The sequence below is a fragment of the Atta colombica genome, unplaced genomic scaffold, assembly GCF_001594045.1.
Source record: "Atta colombica isolate Treedump-2 unplaced genomic scaffold, Acol1.0 scaffold166, whole genome shotgun sequence".
Classification (NCBI taxonomy): Eukaryota; Metazoa; Arthropoda; class Insecta; order Hymenoptera; family Formicidae; genus Atta; species Atta colombica.
In genome coordinates, this window is record NW_017259257.1 from 843,285 (window position 1) to 859,593 (window position 16,309).

General features: G+C 34.7%; 1 protein-coding gene across 1 annotated transcript; it reads left to right on the forward strand.

The window, feature by feature from the left end:
- The first annotated feature begins 1,737 nt into the window (after positions 1-1,737).
- LOC108686184 (bone morphogenetic protein receptor type-1B) lies at positions 1,738-14,914 on the forward strand. The gene is made up of 4 exons (XM_018191328.1): positions 1,738-1,835; positions 13,089-14,097; positions 14,186-14,501; positions 14,594-14,914. Exons 1-4 carry the CDS (start codon positions 1,751-1,753, stop codon positions 14,723-14,725), a joined length of 1,542 nt encoding a protein of 513 aa, XP_018046817.1. The 5' UTR covers positions 1,738-1,750; the 3' UTR covers positions 14,726-14,914.
- Positions 14,915-16,309: the final 1,395 nt, after the last annotated feature.

Consider the following 16,309-nt stretch of genomic DNA (forward strand, 5'->3'; position numbering starts at 1 on the left):
ACGACGACGACGCCAGGACCGTACCTGACAATCTCGGCATGCGCAAATTCTTTCGATGGCTCGTCAACTTGTCTGCATCTTCGAAAAATAAGAGCTGCTCGAAGGGATGGTCAAGCTTCTTAAACAGGTTCTATTAGACAGATAATCTTTAGAAAAATAAGTCTTAGGTATACGACCTTTGAAAATATTCAGCAAAAATAATCACACGGCTGTCGTATATTATACGGTTATCTTTGATTATTGTGCACGTCACCTAAAATCATTTACCTGCGTCATTTAAATACTTTGATATGACTTAGAAAAAAGACAATTGTTGTCCTTTTTCGTATTTTTGTTCGTATCTTATAATCTCGGTTGAACTTACTTTTTTTTATCATTTTACTAGTTTCTAGTTCTAGTTCTAGCATAGATAAAAGGTAAAGCAAAATAAATTTAAAAATAAATCAAGTTTAAGTTAAAGTAAATCTATATTGAAATGGACAAAAGTGCTTTGAATGATCAGAAGTTTTTCTAATCTTTAATTCTAAAAAAGTAGAAAAAGATGAAGAGTAAATTGAAGAGACTAAAGTTAATCTACATTAAAAATGAATATTAATTTCATTAAAAAAGTGCAATATTGCCGCCGTTTTTTATAATAATGTCGATTTAATATATGTCTCTTTCGTACATCTAAAGGAAAAATAATTCCAATTACTATAATTTAATTAGAATTTATAACAATTTATCACATTTTCGATGCCAGCAATATATTCTTTGTACATATAAATATAAATATTATAACTATAACAGCTTTGTACATATAAATATAAACATTATAACTATAATTAAAAAAAATAGAGCTTATAACTATAATTATTTTATCGCAATTGTACATGCAATTGTAGTTCATGTAAAAATACCGAACATTTTTTTCTTATCATCGGTATAGCAATCCCATATATAGAGTGACTCACGAAACTATGATCTAATGATACAACAATTATCTACGACTGATTCGAAGAAGGCCATCTTTCAATATTATTAAGATATAAACTTACCACTAATAATAAATTTTTAAAAAATATCATCTTGTTCTATAAATATCTTCATTCATTAATTTTTAAAGGAAACTTGTAATATACGATTGATTAGCTTTGCAATTTTATATACATATATAGCTATCTGCTACACACACACACACACACACACGCGCGCGCGCGCGCGCGCACACACACACACACACACACACACATATAATTCATCCGAAAAAGACGTTTGCAGCATTAAATTTTATGTATCCAAAGAACTATTATCTTTTATTGACAATTAGAAAGTCATACTTTTATGATAAAATCGAGACATCGATTAAGTTAAAACCAATAAAATTTAAAATCATTCTGCATCGCAACGCGCGAAGAATCGCGTAAGCCGACTTAATACCAAAGACCTCTCGTCACTTCGTCATTGCGTCTCTCGGTTCTGTTTATCGCGCCACATGATCAGATAAACTCTCGACAGCGAGAGGCGAAGAGGTTCCTTAGCACAGACCTGAGCCCCGATCCCTCCTGATAACATCATCTCGCTCTCTCACGCGGCGTCGGTCGTCGCTCTCCGTCGGCGATGCCGACGACGCACGAAGCTTCGTCCCACCACCGGCGACGCGCCCCCACCGATTCACGGCGAAGACGGCCGAAGCGAGTCGGCCTGCGCCTTGCGACTTGACGCGGAGCGCTCTACGTCACAGTGAAGTATGTGCTCCCGAAAGTAGAAAATGGCTGCGCTCTCCGCTAACTCGGGCGGATGTAAATATGGTCTGTGGCTCGGTCTGGGAGTGCTCGCCGCGAGATACCTCGGCGGTGAGTACAACCGCCTCTTACGTGACGCGCTACGCTCGATTCGCGTCGTAACATGCGTACGTACGTTCGCGTTTCTGTTACGCGCGTGTATGTATGCATGCGTGCGTACGTGTATGTGTCTGTGTGTACTTCTGTGTGTACGCGAGATGCTGCCTGCTGCCGACGGCAGCGGAGAAGGCGAAGCGAAGTGAGGCGAGGCGAAGCGAAGCGAAGCGAAGTGGCCGCGGAGAACGTTTGTAACCCGTCGCTGCCGGGCCGCGCGCGAGAGAGAATCGATCGGATGCGGACTGGCCACGCGATGCGACGCGCGAAACGATCGCCCTGGTTCCTGCGCCGCTCGCCTTCTGCCTTCTGCCGCACAGATGTTTCAACCTGATCGCCGTTCTCTTCTCTCTTTCTTCGCCTTTTCCTCCTTGGTTCGGTCCTCCGCGAACCGCGCGTTCGTCGCACATTCGCGTCTCCGTCGACTTCCGTCTCTCTCCCTTCTGAATCCCTATTCTGAAATTTTTAATAACGATAATAACGATCACATTGTCGCGCAGCTTTTTTTATTTTATTGTATGTGATAAAATAGTGTAATGATATCTTTACTGTCATTCATGTCCTATCTACCAATGTAGATTAATCTTGGTTCAATTTCTCTTCATCTTTTCTATTTCTTAAAACTGGAAAGGGATAAAGTTAGTTGAATCGAAATGAAAATTAATCTACATTGGTAGAAATGGATATAATAAGGCTTTACCGAATGTAAAATCAATTTTAATCTCTTTAACTTTATTGTTTTTCTAATTCTAAGAATTAAGAAAAGAAGATAAAAATATTTCTAATCCTTAGAATTAAGAAAAGATAAAGAATTAATTGGATCGAAATTAAAGTTAATCTTACATTGGCAGAATCAGGCCTAAAGGTTATAAAACCAGGCTGAATTGACAGCCGAGAAACACAAGACTAACCAACATCATCATCGTGAAGGATCGTCGTTCGACGCGCCCTCGAATCCCTCGATTGTATCGCACTCTTTTTACCTTCGAGTAATACATTCGAGGAAACACCCCTAGATACGGGGAAACTCCGTCGACGCAACGGCGATCGACAATACCTTCGTGTGACACTTCTTAGTTTCGCGACTCTCATAATTCCGTGCATCGCGTACTTTTCTCGATTCTGTTTTATCATCATTATTTGTCAAACATTCATATGTCTTTAATTACAAAGCACTTCCGGCTTTTGTAACAGTAATAGGTCTGCTTGCACTTTTTGCACTCAGCATCTTCGTTTTCTCTCTCCTCAACGCCTTAATATATATTTCTCATTTTAATTGCAAATATTTTTAGGAATTTCAAGCGAACAGACTTAATTGAATTTTCTTTTTTTACAGCGCTCAGTAGCTTTTTTTCCTTTGCAATTAAATCAAACGTTCTCCCACTGATACGTTTTCTCGGTGGAATTTCTGCGCCGTTCAACATAGCACGCGGCCGTACTTTTTTACGTCTGAACGAGACGAGAACGAGAGAGGGGGGAGAGAGAGAGAGAGAGAGAGAGAGAGAGACGAATAGAGAAAAGGAGAGGGAGACGGAGATGAGAGGTTAGCTGTGTTCCCGACGTTAGAGACTGAAATACCAGCGATGCTGAGAATTCGTGCCGTCTCTCGTCGACGTTCTCCGCGAGACGCCTTTTCCACTTTTCTTCTTTCTCTTTTTTCTCTGCTTTCTCACGGGCTTCCCTCTTTGCGTGTTTCGATCGTAGGGTCCAGATCCCGATGCTGGACTGACCGATCTTGCTGCGCGATTCTGTATCGACGGGGGATGACGCCGTCACGGCAACAACGACACCAGACTTTAACCCTTTGAAACGCGATGCGACCGTATGACCGTTGCTTTTTTTAATACCTTCTTAATCTACGCAGCGATCATATTTGATGTTTATGACGAAAGGAAAGTTAAATCATTCGCTTCAGATAGCCTTATTATGGAAAAGATGTTGACTTTCTTCTGTATGTTGTCATTTTCGATATATATTTGCGACATGAAGAGCGACATGCAGTTAAAGATTTTCTAGAATTTGTTTACATATCGAGAACACATTTCAAACTTCTCGTTTATTGAGAATAGGTTGAAAAATATTCGCAAATAAATGTTATATGTGACGTTTTCTTCGATATTCATTGATTGTAAAAAAAACTTGTAATGACTAGATGTATTTTTGTGAAATATATCTCATTAATTCTTAAAAAAAAAAGATAATTTATTTGCTAAATAAATTTTATATAAAATTTTAATTTGCTGTATTTAAGGATTTATTTCAGTGAAATATATTATAAATAAATTTTGTGATCTCTTAGTATGACTGTGAATTATTTGAGAAATATCATTGCTATTGATGATTATAATGTTATTGTAGTTATTTGTCAAACATTAATAGTCTCAATTGTTTCAAACTACGAAATATTTATTATCTCCAAGGTGTTTTCCATCCAACGATACGCTTCTTTAATCTTTTTATAACGTTTTTAAATCAAGTTCTGTTAGATTAACTTTAATCTCGATTCAGTGTATTATTCTAAAAATTAGTAAATATTAAGTTAAATTGAGATTAAAGTTAATCTTATATTGATTGAAATGGACTATAAGCTGTCATCAATCAGATTAGAGATTGAGATTGGATAGAATTTAACCAATCAAAAGAAAAAAACAATTTCAAATTTAATTTTGCTTTGATTGGTTAAATTCCAATTTAATCTCCCTAGTTTGATTATGATTTTAGATTGGAATTGATTTGGTCAATATTTATCACAATAGTCGATTTTAATAGATAAATATAAAAATTATATACTCAGTTATATATTCAATTATATACTCAATTATATAATCAGAAAATATTTACAGATGACTCCAAAAGTCAATTAGTTTCATCAGAAGTTTAAAAAATTTCTACGATGTTGTTGTTTTTCGAATAATCAACAGTTACAACGCATTAATATTGAAATGAAAAGCACGCGTCCTAAATATATCCTGATATCTCGATATATGTAATCAAATTCATTCATGCGTTAAGAGTGGTTGTGATGAAACTCCGGTTAACTTAATCGATGATCAACTAGCACAATTGCAAAATTTATAATTATATATAATTCCTCCCTAATCAAATTTTTTTCATATATGAAACAATAGAAGATAATATCTCAATTATTTTTTCCACTTTAACAAAAAAGTATAATCTTAATAAGTTAATTGAAGTTTGATCAGAGTAAGCAATTTATGATCCCATTACATTAGAAAAAAATTATTGCAAGACTGATAGTAGAATAAAAATAATCAGCGATAAATATATTCTGAAATATTACTGTTATTACTGAAGCTACCGATATTTTTTGCGCTTTTCGAAAAAATATTGAATTAAAAACAATAACTTTCTAAAACGCTCCAATCTCTCACAATCATTGATGTCTAATTACAGTTACAATATTTATGTCTTTTTCTACCAATATAGTTTAATTTTAATCTTGGTTCTCTTCATCTTTTGTCTACACTGAGAAAAATGTCCGATTGAATTAATTAGAATTCTAGTTGAAAATGAACGAATTTTAGAATTTTCTGGTTCGTCCATTTTCAACTATCAGATATTTTTCTCATTGTAGTTCTAAGAACTAGAAAAAGATGAAGAATGAGTTGAACCGAGGTTAAAGTTAATCTAGATTAGTAGAAACGGACATTAATAATCGCAGCAACGCAATTGAGCACTTTCAGCGCTAAATGCGGCGCGAAGATGCCGGGACGGCATTTGTCTGTCCGTAGGAAATGGAGAGATTGTTTATGTTGCCTCAGCGAGCACGTGCATAGGGCTCGAAATACATCAAAGGATAAACGTCGTTTCAGCGAGACATGATACTTGTCCCTTTCCTTTTCCCTTGCCGGAGTCTGCAGTAATTTTGCACTGAAAACGCGGGTCTGTTTCAATCCGCTCTGCCTTTCTCCTCTCGCGCTGCGCTCTCTCTCTCTCTCTCTCTCTCTCTCTCTTTTTTCTTACGTCGCATATGACGTATGACGTACGCGATTATTTTCCGCGAGACCCCGCAAGGACATCGCGCGTGTACATCGTGCGTACGTGATGAATAAGGCGAATAAAAGGCGGCCTTTCTCAATGCAAGCGCGCGAGTCGTATCCGGGATATAAAAATACGCTGTTTCGTAACATGTGACTTCTCGCTCGTAATGCAACGAACTCTTTTTCAAGTGCAATGCCGGAAACATATCGACCGTTATCAGATAGAGATTTGTAACCAAGGATTGAAGAGAATATATATTATCTGTCGAAATATGTAAAAAAAAAAAAAAAATATGATAAAGAAGCAAAGAAAAAACGCGTGTACGCACGCTTGATCTGAATAACAAAGTAGTAGTTCTCAGTGAAAAGAATGATTAATGAGAGCCGCGATAATTTAAATCTGGAATAAAAAGCCCCATGTTCGGTGGGTCCAGAGTTCGAGGCTGTAGATGCGCGAAAACATTTTTTTGCGCGGCAAAATGAAAAAGGCGAATTAATATAGATAGATAGTATTTATGAATCGGCAAATAGATTATTTAAAAAATTAATCGAGGTTTAATGGATTTTGTTTCTTCTAATCGCTTTTTCCTTCTAATGTGCATTTTTATCAACTGAGTACTATCCGCCGAAATTGATATATACTGTACTCAAATATATAGAAAAATAGTCTGAATTAAATAGTAATTCTGATGGAAAATGGACGAATCAGAATTTTCTGATAAAAATCTAGAATTCTAGTTGAGATAACTCTGATTGATATAATTATTTTGGTAAAAATAAGAATTCTGATAAATTTTATCAGAAAATTGTATCTTCGAATTTTGATTATTTCAACTAGAATTCTAATAAATTTAACCAGAAAATTCTGATTCGTCCATTCTCAACCATTTAAAGTGAAAATTTTTTTTCTGTGTATTTATCCTATTTTGAGTGCAAAATTTTTTGGAATTTCAAGTTTTCACGCAACAAATTTAATCTACGTTGATAGAAATGAATTTTAGAAACAAGCAAATAGCTATTTAAACTTAAATCAATTTCAATGATTGTGTTTAATAATTGTTGTATAATTCTTTAATATTTTTGATTTATACACTTAAATCTAGTGAGAAACTAACACTGAAAAAAATGTTTGGTTGAAAATGGACAAACCAGGAAATTCTGATTGGTATAATCAACCAAACATTTTTTCAGCGAAGGGCAACATCAATCATATTAAAGAATTTCACAGTTGCAAAGTTACTTTATTTGAACGCAGCTAACAACTAATTATAGTAATTATAGAAGATTGTAATGTCGAAAATTGAAGCTCGCTGGAAGTTTTCGATCGACAATCGTGGATGCTGTGATTCGCGCCGGAGATGATCACGTCTCTCTTGCATCGACTGAGCATTTCCACCTCGCAATCACGCCGCACGTTTGCGGAGTAGAATTACATACACGCTGATTGTCCTTCCACGAAAATTATGATCACGGAGTATCACGATTACGCGCGCAAATCTGTCCGTGAGTTCCCACTGCTTTTCTCGACGATATTATTTGCAGCGCGACGTGGGTATTAAGTTTCCTATGCACGCTTCCAGCGCGAATGCCATTACATTGCGATAACGCCTCCGAAATGTCGCCCTTTTCGATATCAATTATACCACACTGATATCCATTTCTACACATGCAGATTAACTTTAATCTCTTCAGTTTAATTTACTCTTCATTTTTTTCTGATTCTTAGAATTAAAAAAAGATAGAAGTTAACTACACGGAGAGAAGTTTTTCTTAGAGTTTTATTCTAAGAAAGACTCTTTTCTCTGAAAATATGATAGTCGTGGGACATTTTATTTCGAAGAATTTTAATCTCTCATTCATTCATAAACATCTCATTTATTAATAATAATAAAGTATAAAATAAGTTTGATTAATTGTACTAAAGTGCATGGTAAAAATCTTTAAAATATTATATTGTAATCACAATTATCATATTTTCAGGGTAAATTTTAAAAGAAAATTTTTTCGTTAAAATTAATCTATATTGATAGAAACGGATATGAGAAAAATTTCTGGTTGAAAATGAACAAATCAGAAAATTCTAACCATACCAATTAAAATTCTTATTATCTCAACTAGAATTCTCATAAGTAGAATTATAATAGATTCTGATGTCGTTTTCAATCAGAATTCCAATTAACAACCAAACTTTTATCAGAGCCGCTTCGATGAGATTACTCGCTTCAGCCGGTGAGCGAATAATTAAAGTTAAAAGTCACATCGCGATAATAAATAATATAAGATAAATATTATGGAATTATAAAAATATGATAAGATCAAAGATCAAAGAGCTTTTCCTTTATTATCAAATAAAATCATTTTATTGATGATACATGAGAGAGGAGTTGCACTGATTGAAATTCTGAAATTGGAACAAGCAAGAATTTTCTTGAATCTATTATAATTATAATTAAAAGATAATCATACTTTTAATTGATTATATGATTAATCTTTTGGTTCGTTCATTCTCAACCAGAAATTTTTCCCAATGTACTTTAACACTTCTGTTCTGGTAGAAACACAGATATCCCTATAATCGCGTACCTCTTTTATTGACTTTTAAATATTGATAAAACGATAACAGAGGAGATAACAGAATGATTTTATCACTCAACATGGAATCAATGCCCTCTTGTAATACAAACCAAAATCACCTCTCACAAAGTTAGCCTACGTTCAATATTTACTGAACTGTTTTTTCCATTTACTTAAATTAGTAATTTCGTTTATTATCTCCGATAAGTTGCAATCACCTTAATGCCTGTTTTTACCATCCAACATTCGCCCGCTTATCGGTTATTCCCCAGGGAATATGCGTGACAAATATTCCCTTCCGCACCTTCTCCAATGCGATTACCTTTGACGTCATTCCATTATAGCTCGGAATATTACGACATTATGATCAACGTTATTAAAAAAAAAAAAAAATGTCTTATGTTTCGAAATAGCTGCGCCGCATTTCTAGAGTCGCCGGCGAACTTGGCGATTCGGCACGACTCATAGACGCGCGGGGCTATCGCTGATACTGCTCTTTGCCACGCTGATAAAGTCCGCAACTAGCTGGCACGTCGCGCGTCGTCTCGCGCGATTCATTGAAACCTTCGTGCGATTACGAGCGCCGATTGCGTCGCGAAAGCCGCACGAAAGCAGATATGCGCGTTACCGCCTCTCGGCCGATCGCGCGAGCTCGTACACATACTCGCGTGTTTACGAGTTTTCTAAACAGTTCATTATGGCTTTTCTCGCCAGTGGTAGTCGAACTGATAAGCATTCGTTCGGGGACCCGATTGTTGAGTTCATATCAAACTACGCATTGAGAATTATGAATTAAAGATTAGAATTTAATTAAGATGATCTTAATTTTCATTCAATTTTTGTTTTGTTTCAATTAAATGGATTCTGATCTGCAATTTATAATCCTCAACTGCAAAAGGAAGCTTTGAGAACCTTTGAGGATTACAAATTGCAGAATTTATTTAATCCGATCAAAATGGATTAAAATTAAGACATCGATTGGTCGCCCACGTTGCACTACGCATTGCAGATGTGAATTGGATTCGGAATCACTTGAATCATTGATTAGCCAATTAAAATGAAGTAGCCAAGGATCCAAATAGTCGATCACAGAATAGGTAATTCTTTATTTTACGATCCATGACTCGCATCCGGATCCGAATTTCATCTCGCAATACATAGTGTGACGAACTTAAAGCCCACGTTAGATTATGTATTGAAAATTATAATTCAACCAACCAGAACAAAACGGATTAACTCATCCGGCAATGTGAGACTTTGAAGGCACAGATTTTTTTATTATGAAGTCTCTATTAAATTTAAATCTGTAAAAAATAAAATACATTCCGAGAGACCTCTATGATAATAAAAACGTTGTTAAAACTTTCACAGTAATTTTTCAAATTTTTATATAATCCAGAATATATAAATCTATATTAAAGTTTAAAGATCAAGGTTGCTGACGGAAGATTTTAAGATTGATTAGTCAAATTATAGTCGTCAGTTTGTGGTTTTGAAATTTTAATGCATTGGTCTTTAAGTCTCCCGATAGTTCTCTAATTTTATAAATGCACTTATAAAAAAAGAATCTGATTGCATTGATTGATAGTGGTTTAGATTGATAGTGAAAATCAGGATTTTTTGATTAAATCTATTAGAATTCTAGTCAAAATAATCATGTTCAATTATAATTACCAGAATTCTGATTGATATGATTGATTAATATTCATTTTCTATCAGAATTTTTTTCAGTGTGCTTATTTTTAAAAATTAGTAGAATACAACGATTAAAATAAGCAGCAAATGCAGTAGAATTTTTTTTTTCAAATTTTATATAAAGAAAACAAGTTTAACTAGAAACGGTTATAGGTATAAATATAACTTATTTAATTAAAATTAAATTTAAAGGCTACGTAAGATTTCTGAAGCTCTAAATCCGCCACTGTCTCCATCTGGATGAGGCCGAGATCGATATCACAATATAAGTGTCACTTAGGCGATTTCTTTTCCAGATCTCGCGTGTTCTCATATGCTGCGCATTATTATTCGCTAGCCATGACAGCGATAGTATCCGTGCGACGGTCGTACATGTTGACAGAATGTTGTTGAGGTAGAAAAATACTTTCAGCAAAGTATTTTTCAGTTATTTACGTTTTGCTTCCAGATATGTAAGGAGAGGCGAATTGTGGCTGTTGCTTTCATGTTTATACCTCTTGTTTATGCTTATCCCTATTATAAGGCACGGTTTTCTGAAAGTTAGCAGGTCGAATTCTGCTAAGTCAGATTGAGATTATCATGTAATTCGACTCAACATAGATTTCTTAAAAGAATTTTAGATCTAAAGAGAAAACGTATTTAATAGATTATTACTATCTCGGTTTCACGTTTCGCTTTATCCAAATCCCTGGCACTGCTTTCAACATTAGATTCATTGACCAATTCGAAATTAAATTATTCGAGATTTGTGCTAAAATTAAGCTGCTTGTTCAAATTTACTATACGATCATATCAATTTAGATCAATATGATTAAAAAGATCTGAAAAGTAAAAAAAATAAATAATTTTTATAGAAAAAAGATCTTAGATAGAACAGACAAAGTCTGTAATGGAATACCAGAGAAAAATTTTGAAATAAATAAAAAGTATTAGTATAAAATATTAAAATAAAAATAATAGTTTTTAATACTAAAGAAGCCAAATTGGCTTCAACGATCTTTCTAGGTAGACAATTAAATAAAAATTCAACCATTTTATATAAATTGAAAATTTTTTTACTAAAATTAAGAACATGACAAATGATGAAAAATCACAAAAAGATATCACGTGGAAGCAAAATTGAAAAAAGTTATATCAGTTTGAATTTCGCGAGGAGTCAAATTGGCTTCAGTCCTTCTAGTGTTAAATAAATAAAATACTAGTAAGAACATAAATTATATTTTGGATCAAATAGAGTCAGACAGATCAGTAAAAGATTCTGGTTAAAAGATTCTGGCGACACCCTTGACGAGAAAAGGGAAGAAGAGAAAGTGAATTCTTCTGCAAATACAGAAGAATCGAATCCGTCATCCAGATATTCGTCGGTTATAAATAGAGCGGTCAACGTAAAATAGACACGCGAGAGAGTAATTCCGAGGCGGTAGATAAGCGTATAGTCTCCACGCGCACTAGGCTTTCTTCCTCTTTCTCCTTTTGTGTCCCGCGACGATCGTCCCGCCGCGCTTGTACTCATTAGAAACGTGACACCGTATGTTTGCATCGAATTCGCCGTTATCGGTCATCGGAGGCGGATGCCTTGTGGCGAACTCGTCCAGTTTTATGATCTGTCAGATTCATTTCGGAGATCCATTTTTAATTCTGGATCCTTCACGTTACTGCAAATCATAATTGAAATTTGATAAACAGACTTTTGAATGTTAAACAATTAAGGATGCGCAATCGCATCAATGTTACTTTAATTTTAAATGAGGCTTAAAACTCTCTCTGTCTCTTTTTCACTTTAAAATGAGATAAATAGAGATTTAAGTCTCGCTTAAAGTCAAAATGATATTGATACAACTGGAGTATCTAAGTATTGATGAAATCATAAGTATTGAAGATGACATAACAGTAGAAATATTTTCAATGGGAATTGAAAAATACCGATCTGAAGAGAATTTTTTTTTTTCATAATATTGGAAAGATTCAGACACTGAAAAAAATGATATAATATCAATAACGTTATTTTTTAATTGAAAATAATCTTGTTAATTCAAAAATAATATTAAAAACAATATTAACGAAACGAAATTTTATTAAAACAAGAATATGATATATTTGTCTCATTATTAATGATATTGAATTAACAAAATTATTTTCAATTAAAATAATAAATACTTTTAATACAACACCATTTTTTTCATATAAGTATAAATATTAATTATATTCTTTATGTTTACATCTTAAATTTTGATGCGTTTTAGTGATACAAGCACTTACTACCATACGTGCAACTATTTTCTATAATATACTGATTATAGAACCTAATTCATTCCTGATTTTTACTCTATTTTTATTTGTTATCATATTATTTTCTTTTTACTGATGACCCATTAACACTATGATCCGTTAACATATATTTCATCATATTTGTGTGCTGATCGCGCTTTTATACGTGCACAAAATTTAATAGCGAGAATTATCGGTCCCCGATGATTTACGTCAATTTACAGAGACTCTTATGAAAGATATCCCCGATTTCCGAATCGGGACGCACCTACCACTCCTTTCTCTTTATGATGGTGCACGCCTCTCCGTGGGATGCGACGACGATCGTTCGCCTACACGACACATCTCATGACTTGTCAAACAGCCTCTCGAATTCGCTCAACCCCACGCCTAGTTTCGCCTTTCTTTATATCAATTATCATTAAGTTATTTAGCATCTCGCACAACACACTTGATTTCATATTATTTCATACAGCAACGCATCTCCTACTTTGCCATTCTTTGGCTTGCTTATAAACAAATATTAATCTCAGAGAAATCATGTTCAAAAATAAAATGTTTGAATGACTGGACACGATTAATATTAGAATCTTGTATGTTTTCTCCAAGTATACACTATTGATTCATTCATACTCAGTGTCTAATAATACTGTCGATGATTTTCTTGTTGCAGTGTTGGGCGGTTTTTGCTATTGCGACGGATATTGTCCAGACGGTAGGCAAAATGGGACTTGCGACTTACGACCTGGAGGGCAATGTTTCAGCGCTGTGGAAGAAGTGTGGGACCCCGAGCAGGGAGACTACGTTCCCGAATGGTCATTCGGTTGCTTGCCACCCGCCGAAGGAGGTTTCATGCAATGCAAGGGAAATCAAGTTCCTCACTTACGAGAGAAGAGCATAAAGTGCTGTAATCATACGAATTTATGCAACAAAGAACACTTTCCCGACATAACTCACAAGTCCCGTCCTACCGTGGATACCAATCCTATAATCGTGTCATCAGGGGTGCCGCTAATCATTCTAATAGTAACATTGTCAGCGATTTTTGTCATCGCCTCGATAGCGATAGGAATCGTGTATCTTAAATGCCGGAAGAAAGAACGAGATCCATGTCTAGTGCCATCACAAGGAACCCTCAAGGACTTCATAGATCAGAGCAGTGGATCAGGTTCGGGATTACCACTCTTAGTACAACAGACGATTGCGAAACAATTAGCCATGTCGCAGTGCGTGGGAAAGGGACGTTACGGCGAGGTATGGTTAGCTAGATGGCGAGGTGGTGAAAAAGTAGCAGTGAAGGTCTTCTTCACATTAGAGGAGGCATCTTGGTTCCGAGAAACGGAAATCTATCAAACTGTCCTTATGAGACATGATAATATCCTCGGCTTCATTGCTGCCGATATTAAAGGAACTGGCTCTTGGACTCAGATGTTGCTGATCACGGATTATCACGAAAGAGGTTCATTGCACGATTACCTGCAAACAATTGCACTAGATCATCAAGCCTTACTAGCAATCTGTTCGTCGATCGCGTCTGGTATCGCACATTTGCACACGGAAATCTTTGGCACGCAAGGGAAACCCGCAATAGCTCATAGAGATATTAAGAGCAGAAACATTTTAGTTAAGAGAAACGGAGAATGTGCCATAGCTGACTTTGGGTTGGCGGTTCGCTACATCAGGTACGTAGGAATTTAAGAGATATATCTTTTATTATTAGTATTTTTTTTTAGAATGCAAATTGAAAATGAGAAATTTATCTTTTTTTAGCGAGAGCGGAGAGATCGATATCGCGCCAAATACTCGAGTCGGTACTCGACGTTACATGGCACCAGAAGTGTTAGACGAGACTTTGAATACATCATCCTTTGATGCGTTCAAAATGGCAGATATGTATTCTGTTGGTCTTGTATTTTGGGAAGCGTGTAGAAGATGTGTCACAGGTGGCAAGAATACTATGGGGGAGCCTTACGCTTTGCCTTATCACGATGTCGTACCAAACGATCCAGACTTTGAGGATATGCGCTTGGTAGTCTGCGTGAAACGATTGCGTCCAGTTATTCCAACGAGATGGGATAACGATTCGGTAAGAAAAACACTTTTTTGAGAAAAGCAAATTTCCAATTTAACTGTCTCAGATTTTACGGATCGAATAACGGATAACTCTTTTTCTTACAGATCCTATATGCGTTAAGCAAAATGATGTCGGAATGTTGGCATCCAAATCCACCAGTTCGCTTAACTGCTCTTCGCGTGAAAAAGACATTGTCGAAACTACACATTGATAACGTCAGCATCAAAATTGTGTAATACTTGATGTGACTATGAAAAACTAACTCTTCTTCTAGTTAAACAAACAACTTCCTACTCCTGTAAATATGCCCTTAGTGACAATAGAATTGTTGACAGACTGCAGCCTGAAGACTGACGATTAGAAGTTTATAAATGTAAGATACAGAGAAAGAAAGAGAGTATGAATGAGCAAAGAATGAATGACTTGACCGATTGTAGAAGATATAATTGACATGTATATATCATATATATATATATATATATACATAATCCGATTTCTTCATTAAAGAAAAATAATTTTCACGCTGAAAATATAATTTTCAAAGAAAAAAACGCGAAAAATTTAAAATTCTTAATTTTCTTTTATATTTATATGAAACTTCAAAGTTGACTATCAAAGTTGACGAGAAAATTTCAATACATTTTGCCATGTTAAAGCTTGTTGAATACTTAATATTCTATCTTTTATTAAAATAACGAAAACTATTTTAATAAAAGCTAGAATAGTCATATAATTTATACTATATTTGGTTGTATAGTGATGTAAAACGAATTCAGCGTGTGAAAGTATATCAAATATTTGATATGTTACAATACAAATTTTCCACATAAAATACATTTTCGTGTCTACGTCGCGTCACTCTTTTTGTGTTCGGAATTTGAAAGTGTGTGTAATGTGTCTAACGAGATCTTATAAGCTAAGGTAATACTACTTTGCGGCCTATGTCACACATGCCGAGAGAGATTTCTCTTTCAAATACCTCAAAATATATTTATTATTGAAGATTAGCTTCGCAATATACGCATTGCGCATATGATGAAATTTACAATTGAAACAAAAATTCGCGTGTTGTAACAACCATAGATTATATACGATTACAATTTCGATTATAATCGATTATAATTATCGCACGCAACCTTGTGAACTAATTAAATATTGAGAATAACATTTTTATAATATATAACGCAAAAGAGTTACGTATTAATCGACAACTGCAAATTATTATGCGCAAGCTTATATTATCATTTGTAAAATTTGTAATTTATACTTCTAACTTGTACAAATGGAATACATTAATTATTCGAAATACTGTTTTGGATGTGTGCGTGCGTGCGTGCGTGCGTGCGTGCGTGTATGTGTGTGCGTGCGTGCGTGCGTGTGCGTGTGCGTGTGTGTGTGTGTGTACACACACATATATATATATATATATATGATCGATTGTTGATCATCCCAAGATGTTTTCGTTACGCTGCCGATGTACTCTTCGAATTTTTATGCTTTTGTACAGTGAAAATAACTAGAAAGGAGGAAATTGTGAAAAAGTTAACAATTACATAGTGCAATAACAGTATACAATGATATAATATTATTTTAGAAGGCAATATGTAATCCCACATATCCCTTCGAACTTGTGTAGCATTTACTATGTAACGATCAAAATCGTTAATTATTAATCAAATTAATTAATCTTTTTATGTAAATTAAAGATTGTAAAAATATGTTTTCCCTCTCTTCCTTTTTTTATTTTCAAAAATTTTTTCTTATCAAGTGATTATGAGATTGTTACGTATGAAATTTCTGTATGTAATTAAACAGAAAAA

Excerpts from the sequence above, each read along its gene's own strand:
- LOC108686184 (XM_018191328.1), top strand. The coding sequence starts at position 1,751 with ATGGCTGCGCTCTCCGCTAACTCGGGCGGATGTAAATATGGTCTGTGG. Across the intron at positions 14,098-14,185 it reads TTGGCGGTTCGCTACATCAG|CGAGAGCGGAGAGATCGATA; the intron begins GTACGTAGGAAT and ends ATCTTTTTTTAG. Across the intron at positions 14,502-14,593 it reads CGAGATGGGATAACGATTCG|ATCCTATATGCGTTAAGCAA; the intron begins GTAAGAAAAACA and ends TTTTTCTTACAG.